The sequence below is a fragment of the Sceloporus occidentalis genome, unplaced genomic scaffold (assembly GCF_023333645.1).
Source record: "Sceloporus occidentalis isolate IW3139 unplaced genomic scaffold, rSceOcc1.0.p SCAF_6, whole genome shotgun sequence".
NCBI lineage: Eukaryota > Metazoa > Chordata > Lepidosauria > Squamata > Phrynosomatidae > Sceloporus > Sceloporus occidentalis.
In genome coordinates, this window is record NW_028316986.1 from 54,405,904 (window position 1) to 54,431,337 (window position 25,434).

Here is a 25,434-nt window from a genome sequence, read left to right on the forward strand (position 1 = left end):
GTTTAAATTATTTAAATTCAAATTGTTTAGATTTTAGGGAGAATCTTTTTATTGAAGTTAACCAGCACTGAAAGGTTATTTTCAACCCTGTTTTTATCCATTTGGTTGTTGGCCTGTGGTTCCTATTGCCTAGTTGATGCAAATCCATTGTCATAATTAGTTGTGGACCAGTAGGAAACTCTGAAAAGATACAAAAAGGTCTAGATCGGTAGGATATGTACTTTATTTCTCAAATATATACATTATTTCTCAAACTTCCTCCTGGCTGGGCTTCCTCTTTCTCACCTCCGTCCTTTAATTTCTGTCCAACATTCAGCTGCACGCATTATCACATCCACCCACCGCTCTGACCACATCTCTCCTGTGTTGGCATCCCTTCACTGACTCCCCCTCCCTTTCCGCATTCAGTATAAGCTCCTGCTCTCAACGTTTAAAGCCCTCCATGGGCTGGCCCCTCCTTACTTATCAGACCTTATTTCTCCTCACCTTCCAACTAGGGCCCTCCGTTCTGGTAGTCAAGGTCTGCTGTCCCAGCCCAGGATTTCCTCTGCCCCATCTCGGATTCGCCCCTTTTCACTCGCTGCCCCTCACTCCTGCAACCTTCTTCCCCCGCGAACAAGAGTCATCACTTCTTTAACCAGCTTCAAAACGGAGCTGAAGACCATCTTGTTCAGAGAAGCGTTGCCAGGCATTGCATAATTGTCACTTGCTATTTGATGCTCTTTTGTTGTCTGTTTGTTGAATCATTTCCTGTATTGCTATGTATTTTATATGTATTATCCTACTAGAAAGGCCCTTTCCCCACCACCACTCCCTTCTCCTTTTGTGTCGTGTCTTTCTAGATTGTAAGCCTAAGGGCAGGAACCGTCCAATTAAAAAGATTGCATGTACAGCGCTGTGTAAATTTACAGCGCTTTATAAATAAAGGTTAATAATAATAATAATAACTTCTGATGTACTTATCCAAGTGCTGAACTGAGAATACAAGTATTCAGAAAAGAAAACTAATCCTAGTTTTTCCTTCATAGGCAGATTGAACAACAGCAGTAAATGCTTCCAAAACAGGATTTGAGAGAGAAGATACCTTTTTTATCAAAGTTTCTTTAGCTGTTTCTGAGCTGTTTCATTTCTCTTACAGCTTTTCGTGCACAACAGGGATCGGTAATCAGAATGGCATGTCGACTGGACCCTCGGACTGGCTTCCAAATGGCTGGTGAATGGCTGAAATACCAGCTGTCCACTCCTGTGGAGGCTGGACCCACGAACTGTAAGTTTCCCCACACTTTAGCAGTGGTTCACAAGCTTCTTTTTCTTTCTCTTAATTTTTTTAAAAATTTTTCCATTTTGATATGTGAGCCTTTAAAATCTCATTATGATTATTCAGCCTGTTGTGTGAAATCTCTAACCTTTACATAGCTTCCTTCCTGGTTCACTTATTAGTGAAAGTAGCATATGCTGCAAAAACAGCTTTTTACAGGAAAAACTAGTGTCAAACTCAACTAGTGTTTCCTGTAAAATGAGGTTAGAAGTTTTATAAATGTATTTATTTCTAGGAAGCATTCACAGTCTGACAGTTTATCAAGGATTTCTTGCACTGTTAATTATCTAAGTATGGTTTTACATTAGTACTAATCCAAAAGTTTTCTAATGTTTTCCTTTTGTTTCTTTTCATAGCTAAAACCAATGAAAGCCACTGTTCCATTTTTTCTCCTGCCTTTGTGCAATGGGATGCTATGACATTTTTCTTGGAGAGCATTATTAGTCCAGTGTTCCGGACCCTGGAAAAGGAAGTATGTAACCCAGACCTTTTATATGATTTGTCTCCATCCTTGTTTGTGTTACTGTGACAACATTGTCTCTTGAAATCATGCCGTGGAGGTACTAGTCTACACTAATAGACCCTAGGTTGTATTTATAATTGTCTTTTTCCTTTGGGAAATACTATCTTAAATAAGTATTTTAAGTTTACTATTTTAATGCAGAAGAGAATAGAAAAATGTAGCAACATCTTGTTTGTTCCAGTTCTGTGATAGAAAGCTTCAAGTATAAACCATAGGCATCACTGTATAACTGCTCTCCCATACTTGTGGTTAAGCCTATGCAAGGTAGGACAGTATCTGAACTTGGGTTTGGCCGGTTGTACAGCAACAATTGCATAATGGGGTAACATGAATTTCATTTCCATTCAGTTCAAGCCTCTTCTAAGGATTAAGTTAGGAGGTTAATTAGCTGAGGGAATAAAATGAGCTAGAGAGAGTAGAACAACATTTGCAATCAAAAACTGCAAGTTAGTATTTTCAAATTCAGCTGCCACAGTGCTGCTGTCCTGTGATTTCTCTTTGTTATGCCTGAACAAAGTAAATCTTTTCAGAATGTCTTCCTCCTCCCCATTTTTGAAATGTGCTCAAACACCACACAATATTAGAATTAGAATATTTTGGTGGTGAAGGCTAAACAGTAGATTAAATGAATCAGCTGTGCTGTTATTGCTAAATACTTTTAGCTGTGCAGAAACATGTCTTTAAAAGCTCTCCAGAAAAGAAGCGATAACATTCCGGTCATGGTGAGCCTCCACATACAGTGGTTCACAATTTCTCCACTGAATCATTTATTGAAGTTATGTTAATTCATATCCATGTCTTGAAATACCTTGTAATAATTTGTCTGTAGTACTTTGTGCAAGAGAATACCTTTCATCTAAGGACCTGAACAGACAGGCCAAAATAAAGCTGCTTTGGCAACTTTGGAGGTGTGCTGTTTAAATGACACGTGCATCTTAAGAGGCCACAAACTGCACCAAAGCTGCGCTCCAGTCCTCAGGGCTGGAGCGTAGCTTTGATGTGGCTTCCAGCCCCTTAGAACGCATGCATCATTTAAACAGCACACTTCCATAGTGGCCCAAAGCAGCTTTATTTTGGCCTGTCTGTTCAGGCCCTAAGTTTGATAATTAAAAGTTGCATTTCTGCAAGTGTTAAGAGGTTTCTGTTAAGGTGAGCCTTCTGAATTTTCTGGACACAAATATTAATATTGTTTTCTTCTTCCAGGAGATCCCAGTGTCAGATGGCATAGAGCTTCTGCAGCTTGTCCTTCGCTTTGAAACAAAGGACCCCCTCATCCTGTCCTGTGTTCTTTCTAATGTCTCAGCACTCTTTCCATTTGTCACGTACAGGCCTGAATATCTTCCAGAAGTTCTTTCTAAGGTAAGTAATTCTGTGCTATCCTCTTTGAGGGGTATCATTTTGAGAAGTTATAGCACAGAAATCCATATCTGTGAATTTTCTATATATTGAAAAGTTGCATGGGAAAAGGTTCTAAAGAGATAGATACACTACAGCAGAGACCAGTTATGCTGAGAGGAGTAATGTGCTCTGTAGTCAACAACATGGGGGTTGTTATTGGTCTTTCACAACATGTTCCTACTCTTAGGGCACTTCTGAACCAGTGCTACACCTGGAGATGCAAGTGCCACTTTTAGCTAAGAGGACTTGTATTGCATTTGGGTACAGCTCTTCTTAGAACAGAAGGATAACTAACCTCACCCTTACTTTGAAACCTCTGAGATTGACTATTACAGTGTGCTTTATACTGAGATGAAGATATCTCAAAAACTTAGAGGAAGTACAGACGGGCGGCTAGAAGCCACGCCTGTAAGCCCCACGTCTGTGCTGCAGATGTGGGAACTTATTAGCATTTTAGCATAGCTCTACGAGGCTCCTTTTTTGATGTGTCATAAGGGCTGCAATACAGCCCTATGATGCCGCATCCTGCCAGCAAAGTCTGGTCACTGTATGGCGGTGGCATCATCATGCCGTCCCCCGTATGGACAGGAGCCCGCCATGATGGCGGCATCTGTACAGACTAGGGTTTGGGAGTGTGCGGTTGTTGCGTGCACCCAAACCCTAGAATCAGCGGCACCATGCTGCTTCCCACCTGTCTGTCTCAGGCCTTAAGCTATGCTAAAACACTGATAAGTTCCCACATCCTCGAGGCAGGGAAAAGGTATATGTAACCACTTTTGTTGTGCTACACTTGATCTTTTTCCAGGTGCTGGAATTAAATTGTAAAGTTCTTCCTGTCCTGGAACCTCTCCTCATATGTCCCCTTACCTTCTCACCAATTAAAATAGAGTAACTTGTTCAAGGTTCCCTCTCCAGGAGTTGAACTGAAGACAACAAAAAGAAGGGGTAGAGCTTTTTAGTAATAACAAGTTATGTGGCTGCTCAAACAGAGCCAATATGTTTTGGAAGCCAACTTTTTCAGAGACAAATTTCACAATTTATGGGTAGTAGAAGGAAGAAGAGATGTAGGTGAGGACTTTGGTGTTAGGTGACCTGAGGTGCAATACTTAATTCTGTATTGCTACTAGTTTATTTTCATATTCATTGGTAACCATTCAGTTCTAAAGTGAAACAATGGAAGAACTCTGCTAAACTTATTTGTAAAGAGAGTCAATGTAAGAGTTGTAGAGTGTGTCTGTGTTGTAACTGTTAAGGGATGATGCCCACTTTATGAAATTCTTATTCTCTACCAAAATATTGAGCTAATTTACACATAGGAAGAACTACTCTAATTTTTAAAATGTTCTTGGATTATGTGCATAGATTGGCGATCAGTGAAAAACACACGATAGAGAATGAAGAATAATTTTTGCTCTTATTCCCATAGCTTTTTGCCTCTGTTACCTTTGAAGTCGTAGAAGAAAGTAAAGTAAGTTCATTTCAGTTATGTTGCACTAAAATTTATTGCTGAAGCTTCCTAATTGCAGTTACAAAGCAAAATGTTATCTTATGTGGTTAGCTCATAACAGACTCATCAGGCGCTGTTGTAAGTTTGGAATGAGCCCAAGTACCTTGGTGATTGGACATACACATGCTACTAAAGCCATTGAGATCCAGGTGTTTCAGGCTAAAAATCAATATAGTAAATTAATACTTGAACAGCATTTCTTGCATTAGGCCTCTGAGGTGCCAAACTTTGGTATTAGCCACACATGTTATTCAGTACATCTCCATCATGGCATGAAGTTGGCTATATGGTATATATTGAATGTGTAAATAGTATTAGAGAAAACTATCGTAACAAAATGGTAAATAATAAGTGTTTCAAGATACTTTTTCTACTGAGTGTGGAACCCCAGTTTCCTGTGAAATTTGCATTTTTTAAAAAATAAGTCTTTAGTCCCCACCCCGAAAGTAAGTCCTTCAATGATATTGTATTAGATATTAGAGGAGCAGATGAATATAGTTACCAGTGGTCAGGTCATGGATTTAAACACCCTGTAGGTATCTGCCCTTACCTGTTATTGGCAAAAATTGAATATATTATACAGATGTGTTTGTGTATTGTGCCTCCTCCCTTACAGTAAGCTAACAGAATCAGAGTGTACTATATTAAATTCTGTCCAGGTTTGGATGACATCCAAGAACATCTTAGTAGTGTTTCTATACTGTTCATACTTCCTGTTAAGTGTTCCTGAAAAATGTTTTAAATGTTTTAAAAACCATTTTAAGAAGGCTGCTTTCTTTGTTGCTGTGACCTGGAGTTATAACTTTTTGTTTAGTACCTTGAAAAGAGAGCCCTAGTGGCGCAGTGTTTAAATGCCTGTACTGCAGCCACTCACTCAAAACCATAAGGTTGCGAGTTCAATACCAGCGAAAGGGTTCAAGCTTGACTCAGGCTTGCATCCTTCAGAGGTTACTAAAATGAGTACCCAGATTGTTGGGGCAAGTAGCTTACAGTTGTAAACTGCTTAGACACTTGTTAGTTCAGCATGAAGCGGTATATAAATGAAGCTGTTTGAAAAAAAGCTACTACTGAATATGACTTGTTAAACAATTAAAGAGGCTCAAAATTATGGTTTTGTTAAAGCGTGTAAATAATATACTATTCTAATTTTTCATTTCTTGGCTTTCTCAGGCCCCAAGAACCCGTGCGGTGAAGAATGTGAGACGACATGCCTGTTCCTCCATCATCAAGATGTGTCGGGATTACCCAGAGCTTGTGCTGGTACATAATTGAATTTGTACACTATGTGGAGCAATTGCTGTAACTGAAATGGCTTTAAACTCTTTGTGTTTTAAAGCTTCCTGTGATCAGATTGCTTCCTTTATTGTGAAAAAGAACAGGTTTAAGCAGTGATTCTGCTGTGTCTAAATATTAAGGTTAGAAAAGATATTGATCACTGCATCTATCTTTCATTGATTCCGGAAGTCTTGTGGAAGAGGAGAAATTTAATAATAGAGGAGACTTAAGAGTTATTTATGGATGTGGGAGCTTGAAATTGAAGGCTTGGGCCTTGAGCAGTTCCTTACTGTAAGAGCAAATGTAATGGGTGAATATCATTAGACATAAGTGTAAAAGCATTTTAGAAATGTAATTGGGTGATATGTTATATCCATACGTTAAATATTTGCTTCAAATAATGTTAGTATTTCCCACAGTAATCATAGTCTGTTAAATATCTTGTAACTGAAGCAGCCTTAGATATTCAAATATTCTCTCAGCATGAAATCAGAAGTCATCTTGTTTGTTACTTTGGTTGTCTGAAACTTGAATCTGTCCCTTTAGCCAAACTTTGACATGCTGTATAACCACGTGAAGCAGCTGCTGTCTAATGAACTGCTCCTGACCCAGATGGAGAAGTGTGCTCTTATGGAAGCCCTGGTCCTTATTAGCAACCAATTCAAGGATTATGAGCGGCAGAAGGTCTTCTTGGAAGAACTAATGTCTCCTGTTGTTACCCTGTGGCTTTCTGAAGAGATGAAAAGGTACAAAAATATTGTGCATTTCCCCCTAGTATAGCACACTGCAGTATAATTACAGAGCTGCACAGGCCATTGGAGTAGGTGAATCTTAAAATTAGTTGTTTTATTGTAACCTGTAAATCACACTTTTTTTGTGGGTACCTTGTTAGGGCATATTGTTCTGTGGCCTGTTGCAGACTTTTATTTGATGTAAAGAAAAATGGTACAAAGACTAAACCCAGAAGTGACATTCAAAATTTCTCCCCACAAAAAGAAAAGGATAGAAAAAAAGGCTGTACAGAGTGTGGAATCCTGGGAATAACCCTGAGTGGGTTTCTCAGTTTGAGCTCCTCCATGTTCAAAGTCTAGGTGCTAGATTTTGGCCTCCACTTCACAGTTTTCAGTGCCTTTCAGTGTATTGTAGTCTTTTTATGGCCTAATCCAGACCGGTGCTTTGCGCCAGCCTCGCCACATACTAGGGTTGCGTGGGGGTGGAGCATCCGCACAGCCCACAACCCTAGTATGTGGCAGCGGCCTTCCATCTACAAAGGGGATGGCATAATTATGTCACACACACGCCGCGTCCAAACGGTATGGCATGTGCGTGACGTCTCCACGCAGCCCCAGGCTGCTTATGGCAGCTTGGGTGTGGCGCGGAACAGAGCTCCGAAACGGAGCTCCTTTTGGGAGCCGCATCGTTCCCACAGCAGCCAAACGGCTGTGGGAACAATGCCAGGGAGAAAGGGGCTGGCCGGCCCCTTTCTCCCATGGCTCTGGTTCCTGGGGTGTCGAGGGACATGAAGCCCCAAGGACACCCCTTTTCCACACCATGGAGAAGTTGCATTTTGCTGCTTCTCCATGGTCTGGAAAAACTCCGGATTGGGGCCGCAGGGCTGCTGGTGAGGCTGCCCTGCCTCCAACCCAGAGATAAAAGGGGCAGCTGCAGACTGCACCGCGCCTATATTAGCCGACTTAATTGTTGCCTATAAAAATGAAGCCAGTGGATGCGGCTGCTTGGGACCATTGTTGTTGGGGGGGATCAGTTTTTAACAGCAGCTTATGGTAGCAGAATATGAAACAAGACACTTGGCTATTATGGAGAATATTCTTGTGGAAAATAAGAACTGCAGCATTGTTCACACCACTTCATTCTTTTTGCAAGCCACTTTGGGACCCAGGGTGCATCAACAGGCTGAATACTGCACCAAAACTACAGATCCCAGGATTCCACAGAGTGGAGCCATGACAGTTAGGAATTTCATATATGTAACAGATTATTCAAAAGATTCTTCTCAGTTAAAAGTGAGAAGTGTGAAAATAAATGAATATATTCTGTTGTGACTTCTGAGATATAGATATAGATACACACACACACACACACAGAGAGAGAGAGAGAGAACATATTTGGAATGGGCTTGAGATCTGCTTTTTACTAGTAAGTTTTTTCCCAGTGGGCAAATGTCAATCAGCCTAAAGCAGAGGTGGCAATTCTGGAGGAAAGAGGAGTAAAAATTGGAAGAAGGAACATCAACAGTTTAAGATGTGCATATGATACAATATTACTAGTAGCAAATAGCAAATGCTTGTAATAATTACTGAAGAAAGTAAAGGAAAAAGTGCAAAGGCAGGTTTATAATTGAACATTAAAAAAGAAAAATAATGACCACAGATGATTTACATAATCTTAAAGTATACAATGAAGACATTGAAATTGTTGAAGCTTTTTCATACCTTGGTTCAGTCAGTCATTAATCAGCATGGAGACTGCAGTCAAAAAATCAGAAGACTAAGATCATGGGATGCGCCCCTTGCTGCTTTACGTAGGCAGCAAGGGAGGACACCCCATGGTCTTAGATGTCTCTACACTAATGCACAGAGCATGTGACATGAACAAGATGAACTTGAACTAGCACAACAAACCAAATACAGTATAATAGGCATCACTGAAACCTGGTGGGATGAGTGTTATTATTGGAATGTAACAATAGAGGGGTTCTGTTTAATTAGAACAAGTCAGTTTAGACTTGTTTGTTTCCTTTTCTGCCAAAAAAAAATGGACCTCCATGATAAATGGACTAGTTCAATTGATTACTTGTTCCTCCGTATTCACTAGGGTTAGGGGCACAAGACCCCCGTGAATATGGGAAAACCGCAAATAACAAAAACACCATGTTTTTAACAGAGGACACCTCTCTAGGAATCTCTAGTCTAGGTCCTCCATTACATCCTCCATTACGTCCGATAGACACTGACTATAGAATTGCACTGGAGGAGCTACAAACGTCTAGTGGAGTATTCTCTCTAGGAATCTCTAGGTCTTTCAGTGCGACTTTTAGTTAAAGTTGACCATAGAGTTGCATTGGAGGACCTAGATATTCCTAGAAAGAACATATTAATCAAATCCACAAATATCAAAGCCTCAAATATGGAGGAATGAGTATACTTGGAACAAAGGAGATTTGTGCCTGTACATAGGCATCTTCCTGACTCAAGACATTTCTATCTTATTCTGCAGAGTCTTGATGAATTCTGAAGATTTTATCCGCTATGTTGGCGCTGATAACAGAATTACTCATCCAGTCACAGAAGATACCTGTGGCCTGAACCGTTCTAGAGTAAGTAGTAACAATCTGAGTGAACAATTTTGTTCTCTTATGTTTTGTTGTACTCTTGTACAGATTCAATAATTATGTTATTGCACAAAGGTATGACTTCTACCTTGGTGTGTTTGTAGTAATAGTTTTGTTGTGGTTTGTATAGCAACAGTTTCCTATATCATTGCATTCTGGGGAAAAAAACAAAAATCTTTTTAACATCTTATAGAGCGATGGGATATTTGGGAATTAAGATGCCTGAAGGAAACTAGAATAAAAAGTACCATACATGGGGGGCTCTGTTCTGAATATTTTATGTATATCAATTTTGTTATATGGATTTCAATGCCAGGTGGGAAAGCCATATCCATTTTCAGGTATGGTGAAGTTTCCCATTTATATACATGATAAAATAGGCATAACATGTTCAACATGCATGATTATGGATGTATGGGTTAATGTGTATTTTCCAGATCACCGTTGTGAATGATATGGTAGGTAAACATGGCTTGAGGGCAGCCAGTCACAGCTCAGGGGAGGGCTATAAAGGGGGACGTGGGTTAAAATAATTGTAACAAAACAGAGTTTGGTCTCCAAGAGAAGCCACACAGGAAGAAGATGACACAGAGACAGGGCTTGGAGTTGAGAGAGAGAGAGGTTGTGGATTCTGACAGAGTTTGTATTGAAGAGAGAGAGAATATCCAGTCAGAAGGAGAAAATGAATCTGGTAACATAAAAGAATAGAATATTCAAATGTTCATGTCTTGTCTTACTGTGCTCCAATAAACCTATACTTGTTGTTTTAAAACAGTCATTGGCTTTCTTTGTCAAGCCTGATAAAGAGTCAGGCTATGTATACCAATACCAACCCACCAGAGCAATACAGCCACAGGTCCACAGTAAAAGAATCACCCTGAGGCCAAATCCAAGAAGAGATTAAGAGGGGAAGAAGGGCAGGCTGAGTGGCAGAATCCCAAGGGTTGGAACTGTGGGGCCAGCCTGGGGAAGGGGATCTGTCACAAAATAATTGATCACAGTAGAGGGAAATAGTATCTTAGAATTATTTTGGTGTGTTCTAAGGGAAACATGTTTCTGTTTTTACAGTGAAAAGTCTAAAAACAATTCTTTCTATGGTTTTTTGTTTGTTTGTTTCCCTGCAGATAAGTTTTTGTGTATATACTATTCTGGGAGTTGTAAAACGTGCTTGTTGGCCCGCTTCCTTGGAAGAGGCAAAGGCTGGAGGATTTGTGGTTGGGTACATGTCTAATGGAAATCCAATCTACCGTAACCCTTGCTCTGTGCAGGTCCTGAAATTTTTCGACAACTTGCTTGCTCTTATAAGGTGGGTCAATGTAGCATATTAGTAAAAATAACATGTGTAGTGGAACTCTGAAAAGCACATTTCACCATTAAAACTAGTGAAAGGATAAGCTAAAGCACTTTTCACACAGCAGCATTATGATGTAGATAAAGGGAAAGGAACTCTCAGTTCTACCCTGCCTTTTCTGCATTTGAGTTCTGACAGGTATCTCCAAGGTTTGCTAAACAAATTAAACCAAGCCTTTTGTAGCATGTTTTCCTCCACTTTCAACTTTTGTCAAGCTGCTTTTGCTCTTTGGTATTGTGCATTCTATCCCTTCTCTTTAAGTCGGAATGGAAGCTTCTTTCACGTGCTCAGCTTCACAATGAGTCTTCTGAAATTCAGTTTATTGGTAACATTGTTGTGTGTTTCTTATGCACCTGTGGGGGGAAATGATCAAATTGAGATCTTACCTTCACTGATGAAGTTGTAATATCAGAGCCATTGGCAATAATCTTTGAGAACTCCTGGAGAACAGGAGAAGTCCAAACAGACTGGAGGAGGGCAAACGTTCCCATCTTCAAAAAGGAAAAAAAAGAAAATCCCAACAATTATCATCCATTTAGTCTGACATCTATACCAGGAAAGATTCTAGAGCAGATCATTAAACAGAGAGTATGTGAACATCTAGAAAACAATGGCATGATCACAAAAAGTCAACACAGGTTTCAGAGAAAGAAGTCATGCCAGACAAATCTAATCTCTTTTTTTGATAAAATTACCAGCTTGATAGATGAAGGGAATGTTGTGGATATAGTATATCTTGATTTAAGTAAGGCTTTTGACAGGGTTCCCCATGACATTCTTGCAAACAAGCTAATGAAATGTGGGCTAGACAACGTAACTGTTAAACATGGATTTGTAATTGGTTGACGGGCCAAACCCAAAGGATGCTCAACAATGGCTCCTTTTCATCCTAGAGAGAAGTGACCAGTGGGGTCCCACAGGGGTCTGTCCTGGGCCCAGTGCTATTCAACATCTTTATCAATGACTTGGATGACAGAATTGGGGGTATACTTATCAAATTTTCAGATGACACCAAATTAGGAGGAGTAACTAACACCCCAGAGGACAGGATTAAAATTTAGAATGACCTGAATAGACTAGAAAGCTGGGCCAAAGCTAACAAAATGAAATTCAACACGGAGAAATGCAAGGTACTGCACTTAGGGCGGAAAAATGAAATGAACAGATATAGGATGGGTGACACCTGGCTGAACAAGATTACATGTGAAAGGGATTTGGGAGTCCAAGTAGACCACAAGTTGAACATGAGTCAACAGTGCGAAGTGGCAGCTAACAAGTCCAGTGCGATTTTAGGCTGCATCAATAGAAGTATAGTGTCTAGATCAAGGGAAGTAATAGTTCCACTCTGTTCTGATCTGGTCAGGCCCCACCTGGAATATTGTGTCCAGTTCTGGGCACCACAATTTAAAAAGGAAACTGGAGAGTGTCCAAAGGAGGGTGGCTAAAATGGTGAAGGGTCTGGAAACCATGCCCCATGAGGAACAACTTAGGGAGCTGGGGATGTTTAGCCTGGAGAAGAGAAGGTTAAGAGGTGATATGATAGCCCTGTTTAAATAGTTGAAGAGATGTCATATTGAGGAGGGAACAAACTTGTTTTCTGCTGCTCCAGAGAACAGGACCCGGAGCAGTGGATGCAAGCTACAGGAAAAGAGATTCCACCTCAACATTAGGAGGAACTTCCTGACAGTAAAGGCTGTTCGACAGTGGAACACACTCCCTTGGTGTGTAGTGGAGTCTCCTTCCTTAGAAGTCTTTAAACAGAGGCTGAATGGCCATCTGTCTGGGATGCTTTCATTGAGATTTCCTGCATGGCAGAGGTTGGACTGGATGACCCTTACGGGCTCTTCCAACTCTATGATTCTATATGATTGTATATCACATTATCATCAAAAGCTGAGGTGGGGAGCATGTAGTCCTCTAAAAAAATGTTGATCTGCAACTCCAGTCAAAATGGTTCTCATTGGTATTATTGCCATGTGACTGTCTTCTGATACCTAGGAACATCTGGGAGATGGGCATTCTTAGACAGGAAAATGTTATATGATCCATCTTTGAACTGAGTTGTAGTGAAATGCATATTGTTTTCTGACTAAAGATGGAGATGGGATTAGAGAGCTTTTAGATAGAAGTGGGGAGACCCATAAGTAACAGGTTATGCTTAGCAGGGTATTCATTGAGTGTTCTTGTTTGTCTCAGTATCATCCACCAGGCATGAAACAGCAATGCTAAGTAAGAGATGTATACCTATAGAATGGAATAATAGAAATTCACTTAGAAGCCTCCATTATTTATGGTTTTCAGGCAAAAGGTAAATCTCTGACCTTTGGTTGGGCCCACTTGGAGTTCTGTGTGACTTTCTAGCAACTTTCTAGGAAAGAAAAAAGATCAATTGTAGGCACTGGAAAAAAGTATAACACCAGCCTCTGGCATACTGGAGAGAAACGCTACTGGTCTCCCACACCAGGTAGCTTAAGAAGCACTCGTCTAAAATATCTGGAGGTCATCAGGCTAGTGATATGTGATTTAAACTCTTTCAGTGGCTGAGAGGGGGGCAGTGATTTTACAAATGCATTTTATAAATGATTAATTGGTCACAGTTTGAGATGGCTCCCTTGATATTACTTGTAGACAGTGGAGCTCTTCTGTAAAAGCAAATAATGTAAGTAGATTAGATGCCAGCCAGTTGGTTGCTTCCTAATTAGAGCAGCTAAATGCCTCTCATGGGGCGATTGAGGGACTGTGAGAGTTGTCAATGTAAGAAAAACTTTTTTAGAGGATTGGGGGGGGGGGTCTTCCTCTTGTACTCTCACATTAATATTTCCCATGTAGGAGAGGGTGAGTTAATCTTTCTGGCTGTAGACCAAAACATAGATGCTCAGGTTAGCAGTTGAACAGAGATGAACAGGCAACAAAGACAACAAAGGAGGGAGTTATTAATATATTATGGAAGAAATCAGGGAATTTTGGCAGAGAGGGTTGGCTTAGTAGAGTGCAAGAAATCATTGGAGGCTGCATCAGATAATCTGTGAATAATCAAAAAGTCAAAAGTCAAGCCCACAAATGTGGAGGGCCAACTGTAGTTAAATTAGCCTCAGCTCATCAAAAGAGGTGACTTTTCTTATTTCAAGTTTTTTGGTCTCTGTGTAAGAGTCTATAGCTCTGCCTGAATATTATACAGATCAAGGTGAGCAAATCAGAGGCGATAAAATGGATTGTATCACTTGATACTAGGTGGTAGATTACATCTTGCATTGTAGTAGTAGTTCAGTAGTTGAATTGTATCTTGGAAGATCCAAGTTCAAATCCCTACTGAGCCATGAAACTCAAAGTGTGGATTTGGGCCAGTCACAAGGTCTCAGCCTGACCTATCTTTCAGGATTGTTGGGAGGATAAAAGTAATAATAATAATAATAATAATAATAATAATAATAATAATATAGGATTGATTTATATGCCGCCCAATCACTGGGAATCCGGGCGGTTTATAACAGAGGGGATAATAGATGGTTAGCAGTGAGGAAAGCTACCATATGGTATTCTTCCATGCAAAGTGGTGGTGGTGGTGGTGGTGGTGGTTTACATGGGGAAACATTCCAAATTGATTCTCTTTCTTCTTGTATTTTTAAGTGATACATTTCCACTCCCCCAGTTCATCCTTTGGCAAGTGCACACCAGCTGAGTGTATATGCTACAATAAAACTATTAAGTGCTACTCACCTGAATTATGTACATTCTTTCTTTTTAATTGCACAATACCAATGTATTAAAATTCAAAAGAATTTGTATTCTGACCATTTGATCCTGAGTGGATGCAAATAGGTAGTGTTTGGCCACAGTACATGGCTGCCATCTAAGACTGCAGAAGGGTGATCAGAATGTCAAGTAAATGGTTGCACTTGTTCTTCTTTGGGTTTCTTGCATGGTACCTTGTGCTCTGTGTGACAGATGAAGCTGTGGATACAGCTAAAAGTCTGCATGAAGGTAAGTTATATGTGTAAAGCTTTCTTTGCTGTGTCTTTGGGAACATGACCATTTAATTGTATATAGCCTTCTTTTAATTAGTTTAGACCTTTGAAAGCTTTTTTATGTAAGGAATCCAACTTTGGTTTTGGTCTAATTATCTAGCAGGCTCCTTATCTGCATCGTTGTGGATGTATCTAGTATGTTCTGTTGCCTTGTGTACTTAGAATACATACCTTATCCTTTAGTACAGGATGGGAAAACAGTGGCACTTGGGCCACATGTGCCCCCAAGACTATTTTGAGGCCCATAGGGGCCCTTGCAAGAAAAATACTTAGAAGAACAGAAGTAGGGAACAGTTTGGTTGTTTTTCTGCTTCCTCCATATGTAGCAGTTTTAGTATTTTTTTCACAAAACAAAAGTCTCTCCTGAGACTAAAGCATCTGGGGGCGGGGAGTTTAAAACATGGCAAAATGATTCCATGTCCCATAGAGGAAGCAGGGTGGAGGGTAATATTTTGATTTTTTTAAAAAAATCGTTTGGCAACAGATTGTGGCCCTTTGGAGTCCAATGAGGGGCCTACATATACTCTAGACTTCATGTTTCTGTAACCAAATCTCTGCTTTTCTTTTGTTGCGGTTTTATTTCCTTAGAAGATTCTGACCCAGAATAATGGTTCCTTTTGTGCATTTGTGATACCCTTTCTGCTTACTCATTATCACCTCCTGTGTCTATGATCTCTGTATGCTGTAACAGAACCAATCACCCTGAATAGCAAAACAAGACTGCCTAGTTGCTCTGCAGCCTATAGAAACTATTTCCTTTTCCTTAATGCTCCCCTGTTAATATTGAGAATGTGCTGAAAGAGCAGCCTGTGACAGTGGGTGGGGATGTGGGAGAAAAATACTTTTTAAGGTACTGTAAACAGGTAACAGGTTTGGGGAACTGCTGATGGCACCTTGAATAAGCTGCTGCAGAAGAGATAAAGTCATGACTTCCAGGCAACTTTATTTCTTTGTGCAATTTGTATTTTCATTCTGTTTCAAAAACTGTATATACACGTGGCCTTGAGAAATGCTGACAGTGTTGACAGTTTCCTTATAATTATTACTATTCGTTGGTAGTTTCCCATCCAAGTACTAACCAGAGCTTCTAAGATCAGAGAGGATCTGGTGCCTTCAGTGTATTTAGGCTTTTACAACATGTTAAATTACTGTTACAAATCTAATCGGTGTTCCCAAGAGCAGTAGCAAATAAAAGGACATGAAGTATATATGAAATAATAAGATGTCACTGGCATGGAATGGTGCAATAGCCCTGCTTCATGAGAGGAAGAGAAATAAGCCAATACAATGTTGTTATATTCTGAAAGACTTATATTGTTTTCTAGTAGTCAATAAATAGCTGTCTGAATAAATAGCTGACTCAATACTATCAGAAATCAAGAGAAGACATCAGAGCACTATAATGTGGTACTTCTTGCTTGAGACTTCTTTTCTGTGCCTAATGTGTTGACTGTCAAATGACTTTTAATCTGTTAATCACTATTTCCTGTTCTAAAATTCTGGTCAGAATTAAGGGTTGATAGTAGGGCTAAAAGATTTATTTCTTGACATATGGAGCAGCAGCATTATCCTAGTGGATAATGCATATGCTTCCCATCTCCTAGTACAATTCTGATTCCAAGATATGTTGCTAAAAACTCACCTTAGTGAATTTTATTCAATCCCATTATAAGAATACTGAGCACAGATATTCCCATACTCTTCAGTATACACCGCACAGAGATGAAAGTGACCAAATCTCTCCTTGACCAGCATGTATCATTGTGGTTCTCCTGATAGCTGTCTCAGCTCTGAGCTGGACATATAATAGTATAGAAAAATAAGATTATAGCATTAACCATGCATCCCATGCCACATCTTTATTATTGATGAAATTACTCTAATTTAGAAACCATACTCTTATCTTAAATCTAGCTCAAAAACCATCTTAGCTAAAACAGTAGACTTCCAAAGAGAAATAGCACTTGTTAAAACTCTACAAGGAGAAGCTGTTTTAAAACTAGAAAAACCAATTCAGTAAATACCATTTGGCATTCTGAAAGGGGTTCTGCTTGGCATATTGGGATGTATGTGATCTTTAGGGGAGCATTTTCCTGTACTTCCAATAGTTAAGGGTTTTTTTGGTGGTGATAGAAATGATAATACCATAAAGCCCCTAATAAGGTGCTTAAAGGCTTAGCCAAAACAAGTAGTTACTCTGTCTTCATAATATGATGCTTCTCCTTTCTTGCAGCCTCTGTTAGCACCTTTTGACATGAATGGGCAGTTCACACCTCAGAGCTATTCTTCCAGGCTCTCTGCAAGCTCAGGCAGACATCGCTGCATTGGTTGCACTTTGGTCACGTTCTTGAAGGTTTTCTTCACAAGTCTAGAGACTTCTTAATATGAAAGCTGAGACTCTGGCGAGCAATTGAGAGGCCTGCCCCCACCACCCAGCATCCTAGTCTTTTGTTCCCCCTGCACCCTCATACTGTGGGGAGACGCTGCTCTAGGGGGAGACACTGAGTTACCCTTGATCACTTCTAGCAGCAGGTACAGTGGCAGTTTTGGCGAAGGTTGTTGAGCTGCTTGGTGACAGAATTTGTGCTGTATGCAGTTGCCGAAGCCCTGAGTGGAGGTCTGAGGTCTCAAAGGAGAGAGGTAGGTGAGACAGAGACCCTTCCCCCCACTCAGATGATACATCTAGCTGGTAAGGGAACCTTGTTTACCCTGGATTGCAAGAGAGGAGTCACCCGTAGCTGAATGGAGGTCCCTCCCTTGCAGCATGGTGTGGTCAGTGCAGAGATGTTCTCCTTTGCAAGGGGGCATCTCTGTGACACACAGCTGCATATGAATAAGCTGCTGCATTCATCCAGTGCCACCTGCCATTCTAGGGACTATGACCCATCCTTAAAGGAGCAGTGGGAGTCAGGTCACTGCAGCCAGCATTCCAGAGGGCTGAGATGAGGTGAACAGAGGGTAACTGTTGTGCAGAGCAGCTGTTACCCTCTACACAGAGTGGAGTCTTCTCCAAATCCCCAAGGAATTAGTGTTTTTCTTGGTCAGGAAGGGAGATCCCATGCACAAGTGCTTGGTCTCACCTTCCTCCTCCTCAGATACAGGAGCTGTTCACAAGCTGAAGGTGGTTTCCCACTGCCAGGTGGCTGGTTGATACAGCTTTTGACTGTGAAATATACCATGTTATCTTCCAGGACTCACAACAACCTGTATACACCAGAGATAGTGGCTAAATTGGGAGAAAACTTTGCAAAAGCCTTAGACATGCTGGAAGTGGAAAAGAATGCCATTTTAGGTAAGTACCTATTTCTATTCATGTTACTTTAGCAATCATGTGATGTTTTAATCTTTACAGTTGATGCAACCTTTTAATAATGCAAAAACTAACTGTGGTCAGAGAGGCTCTGTTGAAAACATTCAAATGCTGTGTTTTCCTAGATTACTGCGAATCAGAGGTAGGCCTTCTTGGGTAAATGCCAAAGGTTTACACTCATGCTCATTCCTTTGGAGAGCTTGCAAAAGTTATTTAGGTCACAACTCCAGAATCCCCCAACCAGTACAGCCACTGTAACTTTTTAAAATTAATTTTCCAAGCTGTGTCTGTTTGGATTGATAGGAAGTACAGTACAACCAACCTAATGCCCAGTAATGAGGTCTTTTGATCAATTCTCTGTTGGGGCTGAAGCAACTTTTTTTTTGCTAGTTTTCCTTTGATACTATTCCTTTCCACAAATTTATTCCATTCTCAATGAAAAATGTGTCTGCTGTTTCCCTTTTCTTTTTTCTAATCTCACAGCTGAAAACCATCCATATTGTTTTAGCTGCACTTGAGCATATGTACAGACTGACTTAAAGTCCATGTAAGAAAAGTTACAGAATTATTCACCTACATATTTAAAATAGTCCCAACTTTTGCTTACTGTTACAGACTGCCAAAATAAAGCTGCTTCAGGTCTCTTTGGAGATATGCTGTTTAAATGATGCATGCATCCTAAGAATCCGGAAGCTGCACCAAAGCTGCACTCCAGTGCTTAGGAATGGAGTGTGGCTTTGGCGCGACCTCCGGACTCTTAGGACCCATGCATCATTTAAATAGCATACCTCCAAAGAGACCCGAAGCAGCTTTATTTTGGCAGTCTGTAACAGGCCATTGTGACATGAAGTACAATTTACTGGCAGAAGAAAGTGGCAAATGTTAAGGCCATTATTATAGGGCAACTGGTGTGGTAACTGACAAGAATATACATTTATGTTATTCATGTCAGAGGAGAACAAATTTGTCCAGGCTTTGATCAACTCTTTAATACCTGTTCTTCTGTACAGTTACTGCCCACAATTGAGGCGCTGGAAGTCAAGATGAGTTCGATGGAGATGTTTGCTGCTTCTTTTTCCTTTAATGATTCCACCCCAAGCATCTTACAAGGGTGATCTCTTTCAGAAACATGAGCTAAACCTCCCTCATGTAATCATAGTTAGCTCAACTTTCTGATTAGTACTCCAGCTCAGCCTTGTCTGTTAGTAAAATAACTTAGTAGGAAAGATCATCCACATAATAATAATAATAAGTTTTTTTTTATAAACCACTATTCCGTGTTGATCATAGCGGTATACAGGTAAAAATTGCATCCTTCAGCACCTGAGCTGTATAAAATGCATCAGGAATAAGGATTTTGGGGCTCAGCTAGTCAGTTTTAGGTCCCAGAAAAAACTTTGTTCTAACAGGAAACATTGGGGGGAAAGCTCAGAGAGGGCCAAAAATGTGAAGACATGCCCCCGGAGCATTTGAGGGCAAATATTTTTTTTAAATGAGTGGTGCAACCCTCCAAAGTCCCTTCAGGGGCCAATGGAATTTTTAATCTCCCAATTATTGCCAGCCCCTGGAACAGAACTATACACAGGCTGAAGAACCTGAGGACCTCTGTATGCTGAGGAATCATTACTCCTGCAATTTTTCATAATTGGCCAGTCTTGTAGAATTGATGGAAAGTGGTATCTGGCCACAGTTGAAGGATCTCTAGTTCTCCAACCCTACTCACTTTCCCCCCACTAACAGCACTCCCCCCCCCCTTCTGCCTTTTAGCTTTTAAAAATAGCAGAATCTGTGTTCCAGGATAGAGCTTCTCATGCTGTCTTATCTCAAGTCACAGACTCACAGGTGTTGTTGTTGTTGTTTTCTCCAGTGTGCCAAGTACTGGGACCATGTGTGTGTCATATCTTGATATTCACACAGGTTCTTGCAAATTTGCCACAGACCAGCAGCCACTGGATCAAGGACCAGCTTTGGATAGCACTGGTCTACGGCAGTTTTCTCCTACCTAGTGCCTTCCAGATATTGTGGAATTCAGCCTCCAGATATCTCAACCAACATTACTATAGGTCGGCAGTTCTAGTCTCAGGAGGACACCAGGTTGGGAGAGTATGATGTAAATCAGACTATCCTGAGTGGCTGTTTGTTTTTTGTGGTCCATGGACGTATCCAAACAGTTTCATTATAAGATTCCCAGTAATGACTGGCTCACCTATTAACTGATTGTTTGCCTCCAGAAGTGAGTCTCTTCACTGATAGCATTTCTTCTTCTTAGGCCTTCCTCAGCCTCTGCTAGAACTTTATGACTCTCCTGTTTACAAAACAGTGGTGGAAAGGATGCAGGGTTTTTTCTGTACCCTGTATGACAACTGGTAAGAATTTCAGTGATTTCCCATATAATTACAATACACTGCAGCTACCCTAATAGCCAGGAGACGTTTAAAAAAAACTTGCGGGATATGCAAAAAACAGAGAAATTAACAGAGAATCAGTTTTCATATCCTTTCACTACTACAGTCTTGGAGTAGTGGGGTTCTTTCTCATGAAAGCCTGCTGCATTAGCTAAGCTTGAAGAGATTATTCTATGATTCTATGTCAGTTCTAAATTCTTCCTTGATCAGGCGTTCTGATGTTTTAAAAATATATTCAAGTTGCTGCCATTAACGTGTGTATATACAATGGGTATATATTTAGAATTAGTTGCTTCTCAGTGGTGAGATGAAATAACAAATTCCTGTTTGTAGATTATAATTCAAAGAGGGAAAAACATACCTTGCTGGTAAGAGGAAATACTTCTTCAGAGTGGATACATTTGCTTTTGTAAAATGTGCTGATGGCCACCAGCCTGGGTGGCTTTAATTGCAGTTCGATAAATTCATGAAAGACTAACAGGCCATGAAGTCATTATAGCTATATTTTGTCTTCTAGTACTAGAAGTAGCATACCTTGGTATGCTTACTAATGGGAATCAAAAGTGAGAGGATGCTATTAACTTCATATATTATGCTATTCTCATATGTATCTAGTTGTCCACTATAGGAATGGGATCCTAAACTAGAAAGGCCCTTCATTTGGTCCAGCCAGGCTATTCTGATTATTTATATTTAGTTCATACAGTCGACCCTCTACATTCGTGAGGGTGGGGGGTGCAAGACCCCCATGAAAGTGGGAAAACTGTGAATACAATCACTGCCACCAACCCCCTCTTGATTCCTTAGGCTTCTGTGTGAATGTGCACAGAGCAGCCATCATTGCCCTCACCCCCCTCCCAAAGCCCTTCATGTTCAGAAAGAAGGAGAACTAATGATGGTCACTGTTGCCACCAACCCTCTCCCGAAGCTCGAGACTGGTCTCTTGGCGGCAGCAACAATGATACCTGGGGCTCCTCCATCTCAAAGACCAAAGCTGTGCTGTGCATCTTTATGTACAGAGGCAGTATAAACAATTATGGAATACTGAGGACAAATGTGAAATAGCTTATAGTGTCATGTCATGCTTGTCAACTTTCAGAGATATTTGACTAATTGTTGGAGACAGAAGACTAAGCTGGATGGACTTGGTCTGATCCAACATAGCAGTTCTTCTTTGCATAAAATGAGAAGTGAACACACTCTTTCCTCTACAGCAGAATATCTGCCAGCTTTCATATGAATTGTTTAATTTGTTCAGTCTAGACCAGTAGTTCTCAACCTTCCTAATGCCGCGACCCTTTAATACAGTTCCTCATGTTATGATGAACCCCAACTATAAAAGGAGCATTGTCTCAGTTCCTAAGACAAATGGAAATATGTGTTTTCCGATGGTCTAAGGTGACCCTGTGAAAGGGTCATTCGACTCCAAAGGTATCGCAACCCACAGGTTGAGAACCACTGGTCTAGACTATGCATTTTGAATTGCAGTTTCCATATTCTGGGGAGTGCTGGTTCATCAATGCAGCAAGATTTTTACAGTGTTGAGGGTCTAGCAGCTCTGCTACTCAACTCTGCCTTTGTCAATCTTGACAATATTCCTGACTACAGACTGCGTCCTATGCTTCGTATCCTTTGTCTACTATTTACTGGTAGGTGATTCTTCTAAAATTGTTTTGGCTTCCTCACAGTGCCTTATCAATCAAAGAAACAAGGAGAGTGTCTGGTTAACACAGGCAGGTTACAGACCACCAGAAAGAGGCGGCCAGGAGCCGCCTCTTTCCTGTGTAGCCTCGTCCCAGCAACCAAATTGCATGGCGCAGCTACGCGGAAAGTAAAGGAGTGCTAAAAAGCAGTTCCTTTTAGCGCCACCACAAACTGCCTGCGGCGACGCGAGCATATCGCTGCTGTGTGGGTCCATCTGGACCCTATGCAGCAGTGATGTCATTGCTACGCACGCCGTATATACAGCGCCGTGCAGCGATGACGTCCTGGTGACATGCTATGGTTGCGGGGCATCTGGAAACAGCGCCCTGAGGCAACCCTAGCATGTCACCAGGACGTGCTAAAGGGCCTGTCTGTCACAGATACTTTTGTAACTGACAATGTATATCATGAATTATGGACTACTCAGAGAAATAAGAGGAAAGTATCATTTTCAGAGTTACAAGATAGAGTAAGGAACAAATATTTCTGCTAGCATTTCACAGCAATCTCAGTGGGAAAAGCTCAATCCTTCAAAGTGCTGGATGTGATCTATAATGCCTTATGTGATCTATAATGCCTGATCCACCATAGCAGTTCTTCTTTGCATAAATTGAGAAGTGAACACACACTTCCCTCTACTGCAGAGCATCTTCCAGTTTAAAAGATTATCTCAGTGGCCCTATTCTCCCTAAGCCGCTCTGATAGCCTTTTGGCTGAAGAGTATATTATTATTATTATTATTATTATTATTATTATTATTATTAGAATGTTCCCAGACTTTGAGATCTTCAGAGAAGGCTTTCTCCTCCTTGGATTACAATCAACACATTTTCTGTCCAGATTAGATTTCTGGCCTTGTGAATTTTGCCTGTAACAGTGGTGTTATGAGGACAAAACTTAGATTTAGGAGCTAGCAGAGGGGGAGAGAGAGAGAGAAGTTGAAAACATTGTTTCTACAGCTGCTTGTATGTCCCCTGCTCTGAAATTTCTGGTAGTCAAGTTGCTCTGCTGGCTTTTTAAAAGAAACTATTAAAGGAGCACTGTGTGCCAAACATAAAGAGTTACACCTTTTGGCTGGTTGATTTAATGATTTGCAATGAGGAAATGGTGAGGCTGATATGTGCTGTGTAATTTCTTTAACTAGTTCCACACAGGTATATTTGTGAAACCCTTGGTCCTCTCCTGTCCATCTGAACACTATGAGTCTCTTATCTGTCCTATACTTGGACCACTCTTCACCTACTTACAAATGGTAAAAAAATTGAGAGGGTGGTGGTGGAAGGGAGGCTGAAAGCTCTCTATCATTAACTGTCAAGATAACAGAACAATTAAGCCAGGATTTTATTTATTTATTACCAAATCATTCATCTTGAGTTAAAAGCAGTAAACTTGCTATGGACATGCAGTGATAATGCCTAAACATTTCCTGGTAAGGATCCCTCTGCTACAGATTGGCCACTATATTTTGTATATAGTTTGCAAAACTTATGACCCTGAAGCATGTGTGTGAAGGAAAGAAAGGAAATAAGTGTACTCAGTGACTAGTATCTTCATACGCCAGGTGTACTTAATTGGTAAAGACCTTCATAGTCCTGCCGAATCATTCATGATGCAGCCAGCAGAAGGAACCTGCAAACCCTTCACATAATGTGATGGAGTGAAGGAACTATGCCATATCACCTCCTTACATCTGTTCCTGTTTAGACAGAATTGGTACACCCTCTTTATAATTTATAATTTCATCTATGTTATGATGCTGCTACTGTTTTTCTTTCTTTCAGAGGCTGTCCCAGAAATGGCAGGTTATCAGCCAGAGAAGTTTGCTTTGGTAAGTATGATGGCTTAAACAAGATGAAGGGGACTGCTGTACTATTATTTGTTATAGTAATAGTAATAGCAGCAACAGCTGTTCTGTTGTTGTTGTTTGGTAATAATTTATCTTGCACCTTTCCCCCACAACTGAATCTCAGCAAATAAAACAAGTATAGTACTGTATACATGAAAATGCAAGGTGTTATAAACTTCAACTTGCTGTTTGCCCATTACCTCCTATATGAAGAAACTCATGAAGTTCTGAAGCAGCATCAGCAACACAGTAACACTTTCTAGGGGGTTACCCATCCAGGATAAAAGAGGCAAGTTAAAACGCTTTCACCTGGTACTCAAGAAGTATGACATTAAGCCACCTTCTTGAGGAGAGCATTCCAGAAACAGTGCCACCGTCTAAAAGGTTCTTTCCCCAGTCATGTCCTACCTAATTTCTGTTGGCAGGGACATTTGATGAAAGAAGAGCCTTAAGAGACTATCTTAACTGTCAGGCAGATTAATTTGAGTGCAAGTAGTCCTTTTAGCTTTTTTGTGGGGTTTTCGGGCTATCTGGCCTTGTTCTAGAAGAGTTTTAGCTACTAGGATTGCAAGTCGTTCAGGTCTTCAAAGATTAGGAGCAACACATTGAATTGTTCTTGAAAACAGGACAGAAGCCAACTGTTGTCTTATTTGGTCCCAGTCCACAGCCTAGCAACTATATTTTGGTACAATACTGATCCTGAACAGTGCAGTCCTATTCAGAACAGGCTGAAAATCACTGCACAGATCAAACTACTACTGACATTACCTCTTTCCATTTAGCATCATGTGCTTCTCAGATATACACTGGTATGCTTAAATTTATCTCCATATTAATCAGCAGTGATGAGGACACAGCAGAGGACAACCCAGAGTCCCAAGAGATGTTGGAGGAGCAGTTGGTTAGGCTGCTCACCCGAGAAGTCATGGATTTGATTGGTGAGTTAGCATGAAAACCTTTGGATCATCTGTGTGTCCCTGGATAGAAATGTCACTAGGATGATGCTTATACTGACACTGTAGGATCATAGTGCTTTGTGGGGCATAACTATACTTTTGGTGCTTTTAACCTTGTTTTTCATGTTTCAGAAATATTTTCTTTCATAGTGCCCAAATTATTAGGATAACTTTAGGTATAAATGCCACCTAAATTAATTTCAGGTAGTGTTTGTCAGAAGCTTATGATTTCAGAGATAAGCAGATTGTCAATGGCAGATAAGATTCCCCAAATGTCTCATAATAAAAGAGTGTGGAGTATGTTCTGTAGCACATTCTCCATGCACATATGGAGAATGTAAGGCCAGACAATCTTGGAGGCAGCCATTGAGATATAAGCACATGTGTAAAATGCAGTTCAGGGACCTCTGAAATTCTGCAACAGATACATGGAGATTCCTTAGCTGACAAATTGAAAGACTTCT

The 25,434-nt window shown here is 40.5% G+C and overlaps 1 protein-coding gene across 2 annotated transcripts in view; it reads left to right on the forward strand.

The window, feature by feature from the left end:
* Positions 1-25,434, forward strand: part of XPO5 (exportin 5) — a 74,431-nt gene that overhangs the window by 30,312 nt on the left and 18,685 nt on the right. The window contains exons 13-26 of one of the 2 annotated variants that reach the window (XM_089529673.1): positions 1,139-1,267; positions 1,675-1,790; positions 3,045-3,200; positions 4,666-4,707; positions 5,917-6,006; positions 6,568-6,767; positions 9,259-9,358; positions 10,498-10,679; positions 17,941-18,041; positions 20,329-20,425; positions 21,953-22,089; positions 23,323-23,420; positions 23,950-23,996; positions 24,855-24,952. In XM_089529673.1, coding sequence (XP_089385799.1) covers positions 1,139-1,267; positions 1,675-1,790; positions 3,045-3,200; positions 4,666-4,707; positions 5,917-6,006; positions 6,568-6,767; positions 9,259-9,358; positions 10,498-10,679; positions 17,941-18,041; positions 20,329-20,425; positions 21,953-22,089; positions 23,323-23,420; positions 23,950-23,996; positions 24,855-24,952 — 1,593 coding nt within the window. The remainder of the gene's footprint in view (positions 1-1,138; positions 1,268-1,674; positions 1,791-3,044; positions 3,201-4,665; positions 4,708-5,916; positions 6,007-6,567; positions 6,768-9,258; positions 9,359-10,497; positions 10,680-17,940; positions 18,042-20,328; positions 20,426-21,952; positions 22,090-23,322; positions 23,421-23,949; positions 23,997-24,854; positions 24,953-25,434) is intronic. The other variant, XM_089529674.1, reaches the window with a different exon arrangement.